A 21,319-nucleotide genomic window follows, 5' to 3' on the forward strand; every position below is an offset into this window, starting at 1 on the left:
AACCCTAAGATATACACTACTGATATCTGTTGTCCAATTATTATATTATATTATGTTTTAAGAAATCTTTTTTTCTTGCTGGTAATTATGTACTATTAACATTTTTCAGATCTGGTACAAAATCTAAAAGAAAGTCCAAAGCGGATAAAGGAAAACTTCTTGAATATGTGCAAAGATTAGACACCCTTCAGAAGCAACTGGGACTTGACAGCCTCAGATGATAAATCTGTAAACATCCCCTTGTGCCTGCCACAAACGAAGCGTTCAATTTTACTCATGCCAAAGATGTAAAATATATCATTCACTTTTTTGTAAAAACTCTAAAATTTTTTGCGAGTGAAAGATATTTATTTTATTTTTATGTACAAATTTGTAAATTTTATATTTATGAAACAAATTGACTATATCATATGTTTTTCTATTGTGCCTTGACTGACTGCTGATGATATGCTGATAGCAATTAAAGTGCATTGAGAGTCATTTTAAAGTTTTATCGAAAATTAAGTCATAATCTATATCATTGTGCATGTTTTACATTTTAATTTGCTGTGACTTTATATTTAATGTGTGATTATTTTTTAATCAGATTTGTTGTGGTCTATGCCTGCCTTTGAATAAAATGAATATATTTGTTTTGTTTAAATGTGTTCTTTATTTATTTTGTATTTATCAAATTGATATAATAAAATATATATCAGATGTAAGAAAAATTACTGAAATCTATATCTTAAGAATCTTACTCAGTCTTAAGAACAGGAATGCTTGGAACAACATTGTTCAGCAAACCAAGGCCCGGAGGTTTGCCATTAAACAAATCACCAAAAAAAGTAATCACATTAGGGCTCATAAATCAATATGTAAAAGAGAAAGCTGTGACTAAAATTAGATAAACCAATTTAATTACCCAATAAAACTTAGAGGTATTTTTATTAATTGACTTTTATCTTCTCTTTGTTTTTTTGTTTTTGCTATCCAATAAAACACGTTTTATGTTTTAAAAAAGGTGGATTTTTTAGTCGTATGTAATATGATTTTTAAAAATAGCGAAAGAACTTTTCTTTGGTTACGAATGTAATAACTTGGCTGGCAGTTATCCATGCATTACTTCAAAAAAAATAAGGGGGTAAAATTTTAAAAATTATATAATAGGAGGATAAAATTGAAGGGAGATTTTGTAAATATTTTGAGCAAATTAGAAGAGTTTATCCATGCTAGGGCTATTGTTGTATCTGAATATAATATAACTTAGTCTATTTCGAGTCTTATTGCAGTCATGACCTGTGTAAGTTGTGAGAGAAGTAGATAGGAGGAAAGCTCGAACCTAGGGATTGTGATGGATTTGGTTGGTGCAACCCGCGATTTACTACAAAGAAGTTGGGTAGTTACATCAGTGGAGTTAGATACATTTTGTACGTAAATGACTACTCCCAGAGCCGGATTATACCTTTCGTAGGCACAGAGCCGGATTATACCTTTCGTAGGCCCTAGGCATAGCCGCTTTTGGGCCCTCCCCTCTTTTCAAAATATATGCTAACATTTTCTTGCATATTTTTTTTTTACATTTCTATTAATATGGATTTTAATTTACGAATTTGTTTATTGAACTTTATCTGCAATACCGACATACTGCCGATATTGCAGTTGATATCGATAATACCATTATGATTAGTTCGATCGATAACTATGTAAACACTTCACGTCAACAATACAACCACAAACCAGCAAAGAAAACAGTGAAATTGATAGTGAGATTAATTGCAAGAAATATTTATACAGTAGAGAACCAATTATCTGGGATGCTCGGAACCATCGCTATCCCGGATGTCTGAATTTCCCAGTTTTCTGGATCGACCAAAAAGTGTCATTAATCGATGTTTTATCGAACCCGAATTACAAGGAAATTACACAAAAATTTGTCAGAATCTGAGATTAAACTAAAAACGCAAAATTTGGTGAAAATTTACTCATCCGTTTTAGAGAAAAACTTTGTAAATGAATCGTTACTATTTTCAAATATGAACTAATGAAATAATTTATATGAACATAAATCTGCACAAGAAATGTTGAAGGCTCAAATTAAAGATAAACTTGTGAATACTTTTCCTAACGTTCACATTGCGTTAAGAATATATTTGTCGATTCTTGGTTGTTGCTTGTACTTTACGTCGCACTAGAGCTGCACAATGGGCTATTGGCGACGGTCTGGGAAACATCCCGGAGGATGATCCGAAGACATGCCATCACAATTTTGATCCTCTGCGGAAGGGATGGCACCCCCGCTTCGGTAGCCCGACGACCTGCGCGCGAAGTTGAGCACTTTACGGTAGCACAGTTTAACGAGGACCAATACCGCACACCCTCGGTCCCTACGCAGACTGATCCAAGTGGTCACCCACCCGCACACTGACCGTAGCCAGTGATGCTTGACTTCGGTGATCTGCTGGGAACCGTGTCTTAACGATCAGTCCACTGCGGGACTTGTCGATTCTTGGATCAAATGCAGAAGGAGAAAGATCTTTCTCCAGATTAAAATTGATAAAAAATTATTTGCGTTCAACAATGAATCAAGATCGTTTGGCATCGCTCGCACTTATGTCTATTGAATACGACATTTTGCGTAGTTTGGAATTCGACAGCATAATACAAGATTTCGTTGAATCCAAAAATCGCAAAAAAGTAATATATTCGATCATAAGATTCTGCAAAATAATTTATTACCGAAAAATATTATATTTTTATTTGTATCTTCATAATTTTGTGCGAAATACACTTGTTGTTTTTAAAGCTAAATTATTTTTGTCAACAAATTTTTTTCTCCCAAGTTTTTCGTAGGCACGTGCCTATAGGTTAATCCGGCCCTGACTACTCCATAAGCCTTTGAAGGTGCGTCTGCAAATCCGTGCAACACTGCGAACCTTGCATGAAACATCTAGGAACATGAATGGATTCTATATCTGGAAAAGTTTTCCCATTGTTTGGACACATCTGGAGATAGTATTTCATTCCAGTCCAACAGCCACAATTGCTACATGAATATTTTAGCTTTGGCAATGACAGGTCATAGATACAAGCTATTTGTGAAAGCACATCTCGTTTGGTGTAGTTGTAATCTGGAGGTAACCTTATAAGTAAATGAATCAGTTAAACTGTTCCAAGACATTCCTAAAGTTTTGACCATTATCTCATCAGAATTTCGGTCAAGCGAGAATTTCTGAAGTTTCGTTGATGAAGTCTTGTTGGAGCACCATATGTGCAAAGTCATGCCTCTTCGTTGAAGCAGCTGTGTTAATTCTGATTTGAGTTTTTCGTACTCGCTAAGTTATGGAGCACCAGAGAGGCAATCATCCATATAGAAATCTTGAAGTACTGTCTTTGACCCTAAAGGAAAGTCCTTTTGCTCATCTAGGGCAAGTTGTTGCTAAGTATGGAGCGGATGCGGTTCCGTATGTAACAGTTCGCAACTCATGAACCTTAGTTGGTACGGTTTTACTGTTCTTCCATAGAATTCTTTGAAGCTTGGTTTGCGAAGGATTTACCTCTATCATCCTGAGCATTTGTTTTATATCTGCTGTAAAAGCATAAGCGTGTTTTCTAAATCTAATTAGGATCGATAAAAGATCTTCCTGAAGCACTCCTCCCTTGCACAGTAAATCATTTAAAGAATGTCCACTAGACGTTTTTGAACTCGCGTTGAAAACTACACGAAGTTTAGTAGTTTTGTTTGATGGGAGTAACACACCGTGATGTGGTAGATAGTATCCAGTTTCGACATCTGAATTTTCCTTCACCTCTTCTATATGTTGTAATAATTTATATTCGCTGAGGAAATCTGAATAAAACGTTTGCATGGCGTGATCGCGTTCTAAATGCGTCCATAACTGATCTAGTCTTTTTGATACGACTGTCTAAGAATTTCCTAGCATTTCTTCGGAAAAATCAAGTTTGAATGGCATTTCTACAACGTATCTACCATCCAGTTTTCTATAATACGATTTCGCGAAATGTTCGTCACAATACTTTCTGCAAGTTTCGTTTGTTTCGATTTCCCAAAAGTGTTTGAGAGTTTTATGAAGAATGTTTAAGTTTCTAGTTAAAAAAACAATGTTTTGGAGTGTTATAAAAATTATTGTCTGAAACAAGATAACCGAAGCAACTTGATTGAAAGAATAAGCTGTCTGCCAGTTTCATTTTATCGTCATTCAATAATGAAAAGATAATTCTACGCCTAATAGAATGTCTATTTTTTTGAGGAATAAAAAATGATGGATCAGCTAATTTAACTTCCCTGGGAATGTTTAAGTTCGAAGCATTTAATTTTTTAGAAGGTGTGAAATTTGTTTTATTGGGAACAATTAATAAATCTATTTCGCTATGCGAATCCTTATTTTCATTCGATAAAAAAGCAGATACTTTTTTCTTTATATTTAATGATCTATCATTCAAACCGCAAACCGGAGTGATTATTTTTTCTTTTTTCAATCCCAAGAAGTCTGCTGCGAAAGAGGAGAGGAAAGAACTCTCGCTAGCTGAGTCAAAGGACGCCTCTTCAGGGTTTGAATTATATCCCCATACATCTCTGACCTATATTATTGCTGTGTTCATCAAAATGATTGTATTTCCGTTACAGAACTGGTTTCACTCTCTTGAATGTTATGACTAATGATGATTTAATTTTTTCTTACAAACGAAACAAGAACCCTTAGAGTTACATTTGGATAATAGGTGAAAATCACTTAAACAATTTTTACAAAAGCGATTCTTTTGTAACTAAATCTAACCTTTCGCATAACTTCATTTCTTTAAATGCATTGCAATGATATTGCACGTGTTTGTATTTCATAAGCGATACACAATTTAGGACATCTTAGGAGATTTGTTTGTTTTGATAAAAAAAGATTTCGATGTATCGGGATTAAATTTAGATGGAATGTTAGTTCGAATATTGTTTAAAATTTGACATCTCCTTTCTAAGAATTCGAGAAAATTATCAAATTCAGGCATATCGTTGTGTTTCTATATTTAATAATAAGAGTTGAATAATTTATCTCGTTCGAAATCAAAGATTTTTAATGATCTGAGGTTCTTCAAAATGTTATCCAATATATTACGAAGATCTTTGCCTGATTCATGCTTTAAGGGATGGTTATTTAAAATGTTTTTGATGTGACAGTCAACAATTATTCTTTTGTTTTCGTAGCGTTGTTCTATTGCTTTAAATAGAGAAGGAAAGTTATCGTCAACAGGCTATTGAATCGTCAACAGGCTCGAATTTTCCGCTGAAAAACGGAAATGGGATTTTCGGAAGTTTAAACGCTTTTTTAGGCTGATCAGTGATAATAGAACTATCACCACTTTGATTTTGCGCATTGTCAATGTTTATAGTTTTTAATTAATAGAGGTTTTGAGGCTTACCTCTAATTTTTGAATGTCGTCATCCACTTCGAAGAGAGAGACCTGGACTTTCTGAAAATCTTTTTCCTCTACGATTTTGTAGTAGTCATCTTTTAGCGTTTCGAATTTTTGTCGGATACTAAGCACAATATCCAATTGAGCCAGGAGCTCAGAAATGTCCATATTGTCTTGTCTTTCTGTGAGGGCATTATTTAATTTCGTCAGTTGGCGTTTTATGCTGCCACGCTTGCGGTTTAGCGCTATTATATTTGCCATATTTTAGCGGAATGAATTAGTTATTAAATTCAATCATAAAGAGTTAAGTATTCCGTATTCCATAGGATCTGGATCACCTCCGGCTCGACGGACCAAACTGTGCGGAGGTAGCATAAATGAAGAGTAAGCTTTTTTTTAAAAATTAAAATAAGTTTATTAGCGTTTTCCCTTTCGGGTGTAGATGAATGGACTGTAATGGCGTACAAAAACATAGACTGCTTGCTAAGTTGGCGTAATTACAGTGCGCCATAGGGAGATGCTCCATCACTAAGAGCGTAATTTACAGATACGGAACAGTCCCTCAAGACATAAAAATAGTGCATGCTAAAAACTCATGGGTGTGAATTTTGAGAGGCAAACGAGACTTCACTAGTGAAATAATTTACTCGCAAAAAATCTCCCTATCCTTTTCTCAATCGCATCTTTGGAAACGCAGTTGCGGTTTTCTACAAAGCAGTATAAATGCTTTCGTAAAATAATGCCCCAAGATTCTGGACATCAGGTGTGTTGAAGTAGGCAACCGATAACGTAAACAACTCTTACCGCAAATATGCACTTGTTTGTTGAATAATTCTTTGCTGAGATAAACTATTATACCATACTTTCTTACCTATACCGATAGACGACATTAATTAACCCTATTTGTCTAAAGAAAAGCTTTAAAAAAATTGCTTCTGATTTGTTCCTACTTGGCTTAAATTTATAAGCCTTGGTATCCATAATCATTCAAATGTAAAGTGAATTACCATCGTAGTAATGGAAACAATATAGAAAGCGCTTTAGAAACGTTATTTTCACGTAGATCTAATTCATATATTATCTTCTTTATGCAGAGAAAAATAGATGTGAATGATAAAATATCTTCTTGCTGACAGTAAATAAAATTCATATTTTGCGTGCATTTTTTTTTTTAAAAAAAGGACAGTGTTTTCTGTACTATTTATATCATCAATAAACTATTCATTAAGTGTGTGTCGTTTCTTTCTGGCAAAAGGCAACAATATTAAAAGCAATCTCATTCTATGTTCCCAGTAAAATTCTATGTTGTGATACTTACAGCAAATACTATCTGTGCAATGTGTGTCATAGTTGCAATGATGTTCTGACGGGAAAATATTTACACGTATGGAAATTTAATGTTTGTAGTTTGTGTGTTCATAAGTTTCCAGGAGTAGTTCATAATTATACTTTATTGTGAAACATTATACTTCGGTTCTAAAAAGTGTACCTAAAGAAGTAGTTTCATTTACTTGTTTTGAGTTCATAATATGAAAATAATTTATTTAAGCAGTCATTGTGATCAAAAGAATAATTTGATTTAAGTAACACTTTAAACGGGCTTTTCATGCAGTGCATTATTAAACAGTTGCAGATAATTAAGATGTCTGTCACTTTCATAAAACACATATGATTTGACATTTATACACAAGAAATTTATATTGTGATTTTCCAGTTCATACTGAGAAAATATTTTCTGTATTCTGTTAAGGCAATTTAATAGAATTAAACGTTTTTGGCCTTCTCATATTTCTTTTAAGTTTGTGAAGGTAAAAAAAGAATTTTTTTCTTCTTTTGATTTTCTTCATTTATAATGAATTATATTTCTGCAGCGTCTGTGTGAATAAATTACTAATGAAATCAAATTTAATAATTTCATGTTCAAAACATTTAATATCATTGTTCATGTTCATTTTTATATAATATGTCTTCCTAATAGCAAATAACATTAATTTTACTCGTGATAAGAAAACATAATGTGAAATAATTTAGTTTTGTATCTGGTATGTTCAACAATTATTAAAGTAAATTGAGAAAAATAGAAAATATTTATATCTCAATTTAATTTAAATTAATTTTTTCACAGATGCATCTAGAATATCACAGATGCAATAGATCTCAACAGATGCACAGAAATCATATGCCTGCAGTAAGGTGATCATATTTCTACACTATTATATTTTACTTAGTTAAAAACTCAGTCTAAGTAAAAACTTGATACAGCATGCTCTTTTTTGTATCATGTTATTAAAGATCTAATTTAATTCAGAATAATTATCACCCTGTAAGTAAACCTTATTCTTGTTATACTAACAAGAGTTTTTCAGGAAAAAGACCGACTAAACACTAAAATTCAGTCTGGTGAAAAATCTTATTCTTGTAGTTATTTAAAATACGGGTTTTTCACAAAAAAGTAATCTGACAAGTCGTGTTCATACTGGTGAGAAACCTTCTTGTAGTATATGTTATAAGAGTTTCAGAAAAAAGTAATATGACTAAGCATAGTCATACCCATACTGGTGAGAAGCCTTATTCTTGTAGAATATGTAATAAGAGTTTTTCAGAAAGAAGTGCACTGACTAAACACAGTCTTGTTCATACTGGTGAGAAGCCTTATCCTTGTAGTATATGTAATAAGAGTTTTTCACTAAAAAGTAATCTGAAAAAACACGGTAGTGTTCATACTGGTGAGAAGCCTTATTCTTGTAGAATATGTAATAAGAGTTTTTCTCAAAGGGAGCATTTGAATAAACACAGTCTTGTTCATACTGGTGAGAAGCCTTATTCTTGTAGTATATGTAACAAAAAATTTTCACGAAAAAGTCATCTTACTACTCACAGTCGTGTTCATACTGGTGAGAAGCCTTATTCTTGTAGTATATGTAATAAGACTTTTTCTCAAAGTGAGCATCTGAATAAACACAGTCTTGTTCATACTGGTGAGAAGCCTTATTCTTGTATTATATGTAATAAAAGTTTTTCACTAAAAGGTAGTCTGATAAAACACAGTACTGTTCATACTGGCGAAAAGCCTTATTCTTGTAAAATATGTAATAAGAGTTTTTCTCAAAGGGAGCATTTGAATAAACACAGTCTTGTTCATACTGGTGAGAAACCTTATTCTTGTAGTATATGTAACAAAAATTTTTCACGAAAAAGTCATCTCACTATTCACAGTCGTGTTCATACTGGTGAGAAGCCTTATTCTTGCAGTCTTTGTGATAAGAGTTTTTTTCAAAGTGCGCATCTGAATAGACACAGTGGTGTTCATACTGGTGAGAAGCCTTATTCTTGTAGTTAATCTAATAAAAGTTTTTGACTAAAAAGTTATCTGAGAAAACACTGTCCTGTTCATACTGGTGAGAAGCCTTATTCTTGTATTATATGTAATAAGAGTTTTTCAGAAGGAGTGTAACTGAATGAACACTATCATGTTCATACTGGGGAGAAGCCTTATTCTTGTAGTACATGTAATAAATGTTTTACAATAAAAGGTAGTTTGAGAAAACAGTCATGTTCATACTAGTGAGAATCCTTATTCTTGTATTACATATGTTATAAGAGTTTTTCACGAAAATTTTGTTTGACAAACCACAATTGGGCTCATATTGGTGAGAAACCTTATTGTTTGAAATTAAATTATAATTGTAAATAAACGGATCATTTTGAGAAAGGAAATATTTTAATAAAGATTATAACATGAGAAAAACTTTGTCTGAAAAAAAAGACGCTTCTATTGATATTTTTTTAAAATTACAACAACAACTGTTGCCAAAAACAGATGAACAAATAAGGCAATACATCATTTAGATAACTTGCAGTAACCTGGTTGGTTGATTCTATCATCGTTGGTTTTATTGATTAATCATTACTTTATGTGTACAATATTTGGCTAAAAATATGCCTTATGCCCTGTTCTGGTGTTTTATATAACTTTCACTCCCCCTTACCGGGGCACGGGAATGATCATTACACATATACATTATATATCACAGTTATTCTATAAGACCTAACTGAGTCTTCGAAATGTTTTTTGTTAAGAGGTCAGCTACATTATCCCTAGTGAATTAATATATTGAAACTCAAAAATTTTTTGATCTACATTGTCACGTATGAAATGATACCTAAGATCTCTGTGTTTCTCCAATCAGATGTAGTTTGATTTTTAGCTATGAACATAACTGCCTGGTTATCAGCATTTATTAGCATGGTAGGTGGTACAACATTTCTTTACCGAGCTCAAACAGTAAACTCTTTGTCCACAATACTTCTTTGCTGGCATGGGTCATTGCCAGGTATTCAGCTTCTGCAGAAGACAATGCAGTGCAATATTGTTTCTTACTGGTCCAAGACACCGCAGCACCCCCAAGAATGACCACGTAACCACTAAATGATTTTCTGTCAATGCAATCTGCTGCCCAGTCTGCATCGGAAAAAACTTCTAGCTTCTTTCGAGTTTCTCTATATGTCAAACAAAGATGTTTTGTATGTTTAAGATACTTGAATAAGTGTATGACACTTCGCCAATGGTTTTCAGAATATCTTTCGTTAAACTGGCTCATATAAGTTGAACTATAAGCAATATCAGGGCGGGTACCACAGGCAAGGTACAGTAAACTGCCTATGGCCTGTCTGTATGGAATTTTGTTCGATGTTTCTTTAGTTTCCTTCCACTCATCATCGGTTAACTTATAGTGTTTAACGCTAGGGTCTAAGGGAGTTGATGATCCTCTGAGTAAGGTTGCATCACAGGTTTTCAATACTTCTTCAACATAGGATGATTGGTCTAAGGTTAAAGATCCATCAGCATACCTTTTTACTTTCATCAATAAAATTTCACCTGCTTCTCCAAGATCTCTTGCTCTAAACTTTTGTTTAACCTTAAGTTTAAACATATCTATGACTTCTGGATTTCCAACAATAAGCATATCATCAACATATATGCCATGGTAAAGTGTTTAATTTGAATGATAGTAAATGCATGGATCACTTTTAGAACGTGTTAAGCCATAATCTTTCAAAAAGATGTCGAGACACGCATTCCACTCTCTTCCAGATTGTTTCAATCCATATAGGCTTCTTTTAAGGTGGCAGACAAGATGTTTTTTGCCTGCCACTATGGCTCCTTTAGGCTGTTTCATGTAAATGTCTTCTTTTAAAGTACCATTTAGGTAAGCAGCAGTTATATCCATTTGATGAATATTCATTTCGAATTCCACAGTTAGTGCCAATAAGATCTGATAAATTTTAATTTGATCACAGGAGAGAATGTTTCTTGAAAGTCAATTCCAGGGACTTGCATGTAACATTTTGCTACCAGTCTAGCTTTAAATTTATCACAATCTCCTGTCTAAGCGTTCTTTTTCCGAAATATCCATCTAGATTTGATAAACTTGACATTTGGTGGTTTGGTAACAAGTTCCCACATTTGAGCACTACGTAAGTTTTTAATTTCTTCATCTATGGCTCTTTGTCACAAATTTGCTTCTTGTGATGTTAGAGTTACCAATGTTACAGGGTCCCTTTGGAATTGTTTTGCATTTGCGGAACATGCTTCTTTTGCCTTGTAAAATACATAATCTTGCAAGAGTGCAGGGGTTTTAATAGCTAAAGCTTTTTCAAAAAAGAATTATCTAACTAATTACAGTTATGTTCACGCTTTTTAAAAGCCATATTCTTGTTTAATGTTAAAAGATTCCTCTTTTTTTTCCGCTAAAGGTCCATCTAATTTATTGTAGTTTTATTCAGACAGGTAAAAACTTTACTGTTTTTGTTTTCACTGGTGAGAAACCTTTTTGTTGTAGTATAATGGAATGAGAGTTTTTCTCAGAAATGTCATCTGACTTAATACAGTATTGTTGATACTAGTGATACACAATATTTTTGAAGTATGTGATAAAATAGTTTTTTTTAAATAACAGGGATCTAAACGTTTGCATTCATGTTCATATTGGTTTTAATTTACCTTGATTACTGGATTATATTACTTGATTTGCTACTAGTTATGGTCCCGCAGTGATCGTTAAGACATGGTTCCCAGAAGATCACCGAATCAAGCATCACTGGCTGCGGTCAGTGTGCGGGTGGGAGACCACTTGGATCAGTCTGCGTAGGGACCGAGGGTGTGCGGTATGGGTCCTCGTTAAACTGTTCTACCGCAAAGTGCTCGACTTCGCGTGCAGGTCTTTGGGCTACCGAGGCGGGGTATCCCCTCTGCAGAGGATCAAAATTGTGATGGCTTGTCTTTGGATCATCCTCAGGGATGTTCCCCAGACCGTCGCCAATAGCCCATTGTTGTAAATTTTTTTTCTTTTCTTTTAAGGAGTAAAAAATAAATACAGATAAAAGTAATTTACATTTTTTATTTATGTATTTGTTTTCTTATTTAGTTTGATAAATGGAGAGGCAAATTACAGAATCTATAGTAAGATAAAAGAAAAAGGGTAGCAGGAGTACAAGAAAAACTTGGATAACTTCAGATGATTCGGTAATTACATTGACCAAAAGTCATTTTTTTATAATTTTAAAGAGTCAATCCTTTTCTGTCCCTCTCACGATGCAATGACTTATGTTCCCGTAAAAATATTAAGTTCTTCAACACTGTGGCTAACCACTTTGATCAGTCTGCGATGGAAGGGTAAGCGGTATCGTTTTTTTTTTTCTGGAACTGTTCTAATGTAAAGTGCTGGACTTCTCGCTCAGGTTGTTGGGCTACAAAGCGGGAGAGCCATCATATTCAGGGTTGTTTTTCTGACCGTCTCCGATAGCACTTTGTGACGCATAGTGCAACATCGACTGTTGTAAGACAGAGGAAATTGTAAATTTTGCAATGCATGATGGGAAATCTCATAAGTTTCAATTCAACTGAAACACTTGAGTCGAAAATGATAAATTGGTCTATTTGTTGTAGTTCATTTACGTCGCAATAGAGGTGCACAATGGGCTATTGCAGTGCTGATAGTGTTTCGGAAAAAATCCATATTTTTCGCTAACCGTGATCCGGAAGTTTCCGGAGATCGAATGTTCAGACGTTTAAAAAAAGCATTGATCACAAAAGTTTCCGGAAATCAAATTTTCAAAGGTGGAACTTTAAAACACAGTTTATTTTATTTGTTTGTAAGGGAGAGCCAGATACTTCATAAGCTTATATTCAAGATTAATATTAATTTTTTATCAGTAAATAGTTATAATAAACTCAAGAAAGAAAGACATATTTGTAAATTTCAATTACTTCTCCAGGTCATCATAGATATGTGTAAAATTTTAAATATATTTTAAGTAAACTAAGAAATATTGAGAAAAAAGAAAAAACCTTGTTTAAATTTTTTTCTAATTTTTCGATTTAAATTTTTTTGTTACTTAAGAAATTTTCCGGAATTTTGACTTGGGCTCACAATCACCCTTACTATTGGCGACTGTCTGGGAAACCGCCCTCAGGATGATCCGAAAACGTGCCATCACAATTATGATCCTCTGCGGAGGGGATGGCACCCCAGCTTTGGTATCTCGACGACCTGCACGCGAAGTCGAGCACTTTACGGTAGAGCAGTTTAACGAGAACCCATACCGCACACGCTCGGTCCCTACGCAGACTGATCCAAGTGGCCTAGTCCCGCAGTGGACTGATCGTTAAGACACGGTTCCCAGCAGATCACCGAAGTCAAGCATCACTGACTGCGGTCAGTGTGCGGGTGGGTGACCACTTGGATCAGTCTGCGTAGGGACCGAGGTTGTGCGGTATGGGTCCTCGTTAAACTGTTCTACCGTAAAGTGCACGACTTCGCGTGCAGGTCGTCGGGCTACCGAAGCGGGGGTGCCATCCCCCCTTCAGATGATCAAAATTGTGATGGCATGTCTTCGGATCATCCTCAGGGATGTTTCCCAGACCGTCGCCAATAGCCCATTGTGCAGCTCTAGTGCGGCGTAAATTAACAACAACAACCAAGTGACCGCACACTGAACGCAGCCAGTGATGCTTGACTTCGGTGAATGTGGGAATTCTGAGATGCAAACGAGACTTCATCAGTGAAATACTCGCAAAAAATCTCCCAATCATTTTCATCCTTGGACAAGCATAGGTGGTTTTCTACAATGCAGTATGAATGCTCTCTTAAGAAAGAATAAGCTGATATTCTGTAGTAGCTTTTTCTACTTTTTATAAAAACTGTCCCAAGATTCTGGACATCAGGTGTGTTGAAGTAGGCAACCGATAACGTGAGCAGATATGCACTTATTGGAGAGGAGGACCGCAGAGCTACCCTCTTCATCCATAATTTTGTCAAGCACAGAAAGAATGCCATGCGATAGAGAAATTGGCTATCAGCCAATTTCCCGATGAAAAGTAGAGTTCCACAGGAATCAGTTCTATCCCTTTTCCTCTTCATGATATACTTGTCCGACCTACATCTTAATCTCAAAGGGGACGTATTGAACCTTATCTTCGGGTACGATATCTATCTCATTGCAGTCTCAGAATCCAGTTACGAAGTGCAGCGCAAAATGCAATTCTCTCTCCACCAAATTCAGAAATGGTGTAATGATTGGAACCTTGAAATTGTTCCAGAAAAAAGTGCTACCGTCAACTTCTCTGGAAGACATCCGTCTTCAGATTATTTTAGCTTCAACATCTTCTATAAACCCAATCCTTTGGTCCAAAACCTTCGAATATTCGGCCTACATTTCTGAGCAACATAACCTTTCCCTATCACTTCAAAATGCTAAACAAAAAATACTTAATAAACTTTCTGTGTTCCATTGCATCTCTAACACACGTAGGGTTGCAAAATCAGATCACCTGCCCAGAAAAGTCAACTCTTGCATCAGGAGTGTGTCCTGCAGTGGACTGATCATTAAGACTCGGTTCCCAGCAGATCACCGAAGTCAAGCATCACTGGCTGCGGTCAGTGTGCGGGTGGGTGACCCACTTGGATCAGTCTGCGTAGGGACCGAGGGTGTGCGGTATTGGTCCTCGTTAAACTGTGCTACCGTAAAGTGCTCTACTTCGTGCGCAGGTCGTTGGGGTACCGAAGCGGGGGTTCCATCAAGCCATGCAGAGGATCAAAATTGTGATGGCATGTCTTCGGAACATCCTCAGGGATGTTTCCCAGACCGTCGCCAATAGCCCATTGTGCAACTCTAGTGCGACGTAAATGAACTACAACAATATCAGGAGTGTCCTTGACGTTGGAAGTTACATCTCTAGCCAAACCGATCTCTGAACCTTAGACATTTTATATAATGCCGCACTTCGAGTCGCAGCTGGTCTGCCTCGATGGACACCTCTCCCACTCCTACTTAAAGAAGCGGGAGTGAGTTCCCTTGCTTCGCGGCATAAGTGGCTATCGGCAAAATTCTATTTCACATCTCCCTCCAACGCAAACCCCTTCAAAAGTTTCAATTTATCTTGACAACTTACCAATCCAAACCAAAAATCTATCGAGCACTATTGAAGACTTTCCTCTTAAATTGTATTATTCTGGTAACAGATGGATCCAAACAATCAGACAAAATTGGCGATGGAATTTATTCCTCCAAAGGGTACACAATCTCAGGTCGTTTTCCTTCTCATTCTCTTATCTTTAGATCTGAAGGATTGACCATACTTTTAGCCCTCAAACATTGCGCTACAAGCAACGACCACTATATTTGTCTAACGGACAGGCGTTCGATCCTTCTGAAGAAGGCAACCGGAAATCTCCATGAATCTCCCTTCTTCTTCTTGACCTAATTGCCAAAACAAGTCAGGCATTGATATCTCTCTCTCTTTTATTTAGGTTCCAGCTCATACAGGAATTAAAAAAAAAACGAACACGCAGACCAGCTAGCAAAACAAGCACTAAATCAAAACTTCATAAGTCGTCTTTCATCCCCTCAAGACCTCTGCCAAGCCTTCCTTAATGAACTGCTGAATGGAAGGGTTGCAAATACTTCCTTTCCCTCTCTCCTTGATGGATCTCAAGATTACCGTCCACTAATCAGCTCCCGAAATCTCAGAACTAAATCTCTTCCAACAAATGTTGTCTTACACAATTGTACATTGATACAAAACCAAAACTGCCGTACTGCGGATATATCGACACAAACGATCACTACCTCCTGGAATGTCCCTCTTTCCAGGACGCTGGGAAAGAACTTTACCAGTCTTTTGTAAAAGTGTGCACGTGAACATTAATTATATTCTTATTGCATATTTAGTATTCCATGTTTTGGCAACAGCAGTTCTTGTGTACGACATAGATTTTGAGTTTTTAGAATAACGGTGTGTGTAAATTTTAATAAAAGTATTGTTTTTTTCTTTTAAAAGTTGTTTCTTACATTATCAGAAGTGGGATAAACAGGCAACTGTAATTAATTTTGAGTTTGAAATGTCATTTTTATCGCGACTTGTAAAGATCAGTTACGTTACGTAGCTAATGAGTTATCTGAAGATGTTTCGTCTACTACTTTGAAAATCCCTGACTTGAGAAAGTTAATATTGAATAGCGAGAAATACGATGAAGAAATGGTTCGAGGAATGGTAGAAAATTTAGTTGAAGACGCCGAGCGCCTTCGTCAAGAAGAGAAAGAAAAAGCCGAGCTCCTTCGTCAAGAAGAGAAAGAAAAAGCCGAGCGCTTTCGTCAAGAAGAGAAAGAAAAAGCCGAGCGCCTCCGTCAAGAAGAGAAAGAAAAAGCCGATCGCCAACATGCATTGGAAAAAGAAAGAGCCGATCGCCAACATGCATTGGAAAAAGAAAAAGCCGATCACCAACATGCATTGGAAAAAGAAAAAGCCGATCGGGAACATGAATTGGAACTCAAGAAGTTAGATATTGCTGCTAAAACTTCAGAAGTAGTCGAAACTGAAGTAATAACATCGTCGCCAAAAGTTGATTGGCAGTCACAACTGAGAAAGTTTTCTACGAGTAATGAGGATATCAGCCTTTATTTAGTACATTTCGAGAGAGTAATGAAAAGAGTACAAATGCCAAGTTCATTGTGGATGGCATGTTTAATTAACCAGTTACCAAGTGAAATTGTCCAAATGATAATGAGAGAACCAGAAGAACAGTCAGAAAATTATGACTATGTTAAATCTCTTTTGCTTAAGTGCTACAGACTAAGTCCTGAAAAATTTAGACAACTTTTTTATTCTCATGAGAATACTGATGGAAAGTCATGGAAAGAATATTACCACGAGCTTGAAACGTATTTTAATGGGTGGACTGCAGGACTTAAAATAAGTAGTTTTGAGAGTTTAAAAGACCTGATCATCACAGATCGAATGAAAGCTCGGGTGCCGCCAGATATACGAGAACGTTACTTGGATCAGTGGACCCATATAATTTCACCCTATACATTAGCTGAAAAGGTAGATGAATTTATTGAACTCAAAGATGTTTTTAAGAATCATAACTAACTAACTCAGTGGCGCGACAGCCCATTAAGAGGGCCAAGGCCGACTGTGCCCATCTCAGTTTTCTTGACCTTGGGCTCTGGGGTGCAGGAGCATATGTTCCGGTCAGGTGGTCAGCCGAACGCGGAACCCCCAGTGTTAGTTCCCAAGCATGCTTGGTACTCATTTTATCGACCCACTGAAGGGATGAAAGGCTGAGTTGGCCTTGCCCGGCCCAAGGATCGAACCAAGGACCTGTGGCACGACAGCGCGAAGCGCTACCGCTCAGCCACCGGGCGTCTTTTAAGAATCATATTCAGTATAATAATAAATATAGTAACAATAATTTTTTGAAAGAAGAAAATATCGCCAAGGGCAAACAAACAGAGCCATGTCGAAGTACAACTAGTAATCAAACTGTTTGCTACAATTGTTATGATACCGGCCATTTTGCCCGTGATTGTGTAAAGCCAAAACGTCCAAAGTTTTGTACTGCCTGCAAAACAGAAGGACATGGTACAAAGGAATGTCCAAGGAGAGCGTCTTTCCCATTAGTCAATGCAGTTTCGTTTTTACCCAGTTCCAGTAATAGTACAACGAAGAATATTATCATAGAAGAAGTAAATATTAGTGCTCTTATGGATACCGCTGCTGATATATCTATGTTAAAATAAAGTTTTGCACAAACGCTTAATAAAAATATTCATAAAAATATAGTTACACGAATTCGAGGTATTGGAGGTGTAAGGGAGTCACTAGGAATTATCATACTTGATGTGACTATAGACAGGGTAAAGCTGAGGGAAGTTCTGTTTTATGTAGTAACTGATGATACATTTGAAGGCCCGGATGTTCTCATCGGAAACGACATCATTGACTCACCCGAGATAATAATGGTTAGAAATCAAGGCAGGTCCAAGTTAGTTCACGTGGAAGAGCTGGATTTTTTGCATGATTTCCAGATTAATGAAATGCCTGATAGGGTTGTGTTGAAGACCCTCGAAAAGTGCGCGATTGAACCGCGTACAATTGGTTACTGTCTTCAGTGCATGCAAATCTCAAAACGGATTTATTTCCTGCAGTGATCGAGATGGTCTAAGCAAGGATGTTACGTTTGCTATCCACGATGGTAAATCCCAAGTGCCCGTCGTGAATCCTAGTAGCGTAAAATTACAATTAAAGAAAAATCGTGTTATCTTGCGAGGAGATTTGGTATCTGAAAAGAGTTACAATTCAATGGTTAAAGAAGATGCGGATTCAACCCCAGCCGTTTTATTAGCAAAAGAAATTGTGCGAAATCCTATCGATAGAGAATGTGTTAAAATTGGACCATCAATAAATAAGGAACAGCAGCAAATTTTATGCGATTTGTTAAATGAATTTAGGCTGTGTTTTGCTTTAAAACAAGATGAACTAGGATGCATTAATAATACTATAATGCGTATCATTGAGACACCAGGTAGTAAACCTGTTTCTCGTTCACCCTACCGAGCTTCGAACTACGAGAGACAAGTTTTAAGAGAAATCGTTCAAGAATTAAAAGATCAGGGTATTATTCGTGACAGTTCTTCTGAATACAGTAGCCCTGTTTTGCTTGTATCTAAGAAAACTGGAGTTCATCGTATGGTAATTGATTACAGACATTTAAATTCACAAACTATTAAGGATAAATTTCCATTACCCTGCATCGATGATTTACTTGAAAGACTGTCTGGTTTTAGTTTATTCTGCATCCTTGATGCATGTCAAGGATTTAATCAGATAGCAATGGATGAAGAATCCTCACGAAAGGCAGCTTTTACAACTCCTGATGGACATTATGAGCCTACACGTTTGTTTTTTGGCTTATCGAATGGACCACCTGTTTTTCAGCGAGCGATGTCATTAGCTTTGGGTGATTTGCTTTGGAACGGTGTATCATGTTATATTGACGATATATACTTCGGTTCGATCGGCTTTGATGATATGATAGTGAAGCTTCGACAAGTACTTGAAAAGTTGCTAAAAGCTGGGGTAACACTGAAGCTATCTAAATGTGAATTCGGAATGTCAGATATTGAGTATTTGGGATTTGTAATTGATAAAAATGGAATACGACCAGGTCCAAGAAAACTTGCTGCCATTGCTGAATACCCCGCTCCTAAGACCAAAGATGAATTGCATCGTTTTCTTGGCTTAACAAGTTTCTTTCGCCGATTTATAACACGATATGCTTCAATTGCTGAACCCCTCACAAGGATGCTAAAGAAAAATTCATCGTTCACATGAACTGATGATCAAAATGATGCTTTTGAAAACTTACGTTCTAAATTAGTATCGAGACCAGTGTTGAAACTATTTGATCCACGCGATGAAACTGAATTACACACTGATGCAAGCTCTGTTGGATTAGCTGGAATGCTCTTGCAACGAAATAAGTCTAGTGCTTTTCAGTTAGTTTATTCCGTAAGTCGCCGAACAACTCCTGAAGAAGAAAAGTATCATTCAAGTCGTTTAGAACTGATAGCTGCGGTATGGTCAATGACTAGACTTCGTCCTTTGTTGTTGGGTTTGCAATTTACATTAGTCACCGATTGTTTAGCAATAACATACTTGAATACGCAAAAGAACATTAAACCCCAGGTAGCGAGATGGACTGAACTGTTGAGCGAATTTAATTATAATGTTAAAGACCGAGATGGTACTAAAATGGCTCATGTAGATGCCCTTAGTCGTTCACCAGTTGATGAAAGAATTTGCACACCATTGCATGAAATAGACATTACGAGTCCTGTAGAACTAACAAGAGAGCCTACGGTATTTTACATCTCTACTGAAGAAGACAGGGTAGCCCTCATACAAGCTCAAGATCAAGATTTGCAAAAAATTGTATTTTCCTTAAGAAAAATAAAGACAAATAGAACACTAGAAGAAAAACAACTAGCCGATAATTTCGAGTTGATTAACGGAATACTTTATCGCCTCCATTATGAATCAGGTGATAGAAACAAGACACGAAAGTTGTTTGTAATGCCAAAATCAATGAGAAAGTATCTTGCTGTTCGTTTCCACGACTTTTCTGGTCATTTTGGAGTTGAGAAAGTAATTCAAATGATATGTCAACAGTTTTGGTTTCCTCGTATGGCAAGTTATATCAAGCAGCATATACGTCAGTGCGTCGTAGGGAAAGCTCAAGGTAAACTTAATGCCATTCCACCTGGTAGTCGCCCATTTGAAGTTGTGCATATGGATTTCCTTGGCCCATTTCTAACAAGTTCAGCTCGCAACAAGGAGCTTTTGGTTTTTGTCGACAATATGACTAAGTTCGTGCGCCTTCGTCCATGTCCTAGTTGCTCAACTAAAAGCGTTTTGAAGTACCTCGATGAATTTACTGATGATTTTGGTTCTCCGAGGCGAATCATTACAGACAGAGGGAGCTGCTTCACGTCCTCGGCGTTTGAAGGCTATTGTAAGCAATTAGGAATCAAGCATACATTAAATTCCAGTCAAAGACCACAAGCTAATGGACAAGTTGAACGCATCAATCGTATACTTATTCCAATTCCAATGATATCTTCCAATGTCCAAACGGAATCTCACAAGGATTGGGATAAAATATTACCAGAAGTACAACGGTGTATTAACTGGTCTCCGAGTAAATCGACTGGAAAACCTCCTTTTGAACTCTTGTATGGATACACGCCAGTAAAGCCTGGATATTTTCCTCAAGATCTACTACCAACATCAAATGACTACGTAAATCCAACAAAACTGCAAAGAGATGCTCAGGAACGTATTATCATTGCACAGGAAAAGATGAAAAGGAATTATGACAAACATCGATGTGATGCACTTAAGTACAATATAGGTGATGTTGTGGTCGTAAGACGATTACCTGAACAAACTGCCTTATCTAACACTAAAACCCAAGTTAAGTACAGAGGTCCTTTAACAGTCATCCAAATATTACCATCCGACACTTATCAAGTTACTGATTTACGCGTAGTTGGACAAGGAAGAAGAAGGCAACATAATTATACGACTACCGCCCACGCTTCGCAAATGAAACTATTTCATCTGGTCAACGACGAAGATCTGTCTGATGATGGGGACAATATTACTGGAAGTAAGGAAAACTTCATTGCTTGTGAACCCATAAACGACAACAACAGTACAAATCAATGCAACGACGATCCAAATAAAAATTTAAGCCAAGATAACAGTAGACCAAAGAGATGTAAAAAAGTGCCGCATTACTTGAAGGATTATAAGTTGTTTTGAAGGGTCGAGTGTAAAAGTGTGCACGTGAACATTAATTATATTCTTATTGCATATTTAGTATTCCATGTTTTGGCAACAGCAGTTCTTGTGTACGACATAGATTTTGAGTTTTTAGAATAACGGTGTGTGTAAATTTTAATAAAAGTATTGTTTTTTTCTTTTAAAAGTTGTTTCTTACACTTTATCGCTTCTGAATCCAGCATATACCGATATCGTGAACTTGTCTTTCAATCTTCGGAAGTC

General features: G+C 36.3%; 3 protein-coding genes and 1 pseudogene across 9 annotated transcripts in view; 2 read left to right on the forward strand and 2 right to left on the reverse strand.

The window, feature by feature from the left end:
* Positions 1-643, forward strand: part of LOC107446576 (uncharacterized) — a 116,585-nt gene extending 115,942 nt beyond the window's left edge. For all 7 annotated transcript variants that reach the window (XM_071186737.2, XM_071186743.2, XM_071186739.2 and 4 more), the window contains one exon: positions 110-643. In XM_071186737.2, coding sequence (XP_071042838.2) covers positions 110-221 — 112 coding nt within the window. In that variant the 3' untranslated portion in view covers positions 222-643. The remainder of the gene's footprint in view (positions 1-109) is intronic.
* Positions 644-3,398: 2,755 nt separating this feature from the next.
* LOC139426806 (uncharacterized) lies at positions 3,399-3,848 on the reverse strand. The gene has a single exon (XM_071186888.2). It carries the CDS (start codon positions 3,846-3,848, stop codon positions 3,399-3,401), a length of 450 nt encoding a protein of 149 aa, XP_071042989.2.
* A 2,004-nt stretch (positions 3,849-5,852) lies between these two features.
* LOC147804316 (uncharacterized) lies at positions 5,853-9,161 on the forward strand. The gene has a single exon (XM_087152325.1). The coding sequence runs from the start codon at positions 7,937-7,939 to the stop codon at positions 8,744-8,746; it is 810 nt and encodes a 269-aa protein (XP_087008451.1). The 5' UTR covers positions 5,853-7,936; the 3' UTR covers positions 8,747-9,161.
* Positions 9,162-9,647: 486 nt separating this feature from the next.
* On the reverse strand, positions 9,648-10,373 carry LOC147804317 (uncharacterized; annotated as a pseudogene).
* Between the last annotated feature and the right edge of the window lie 10,946 nt (positions 10,374-21,319).

This window comes from Parasteatoda tepidariorum, chromosome 9 (genome assembly GCF_982258835.1).
Source record: "Parasteatoda tepidariorum strain Cologne lab strain chromosome 9, Ptep-v5.0, whole genome shotgun sequence".
Classification (NCBI taxonomy): domain Eukaryota; kingdom Metazoa; phylum Arthropoda; class Arachnida; order Araneae; family Theridiidae; genus Parasteatoda; species Parasteatoda tepidariorum.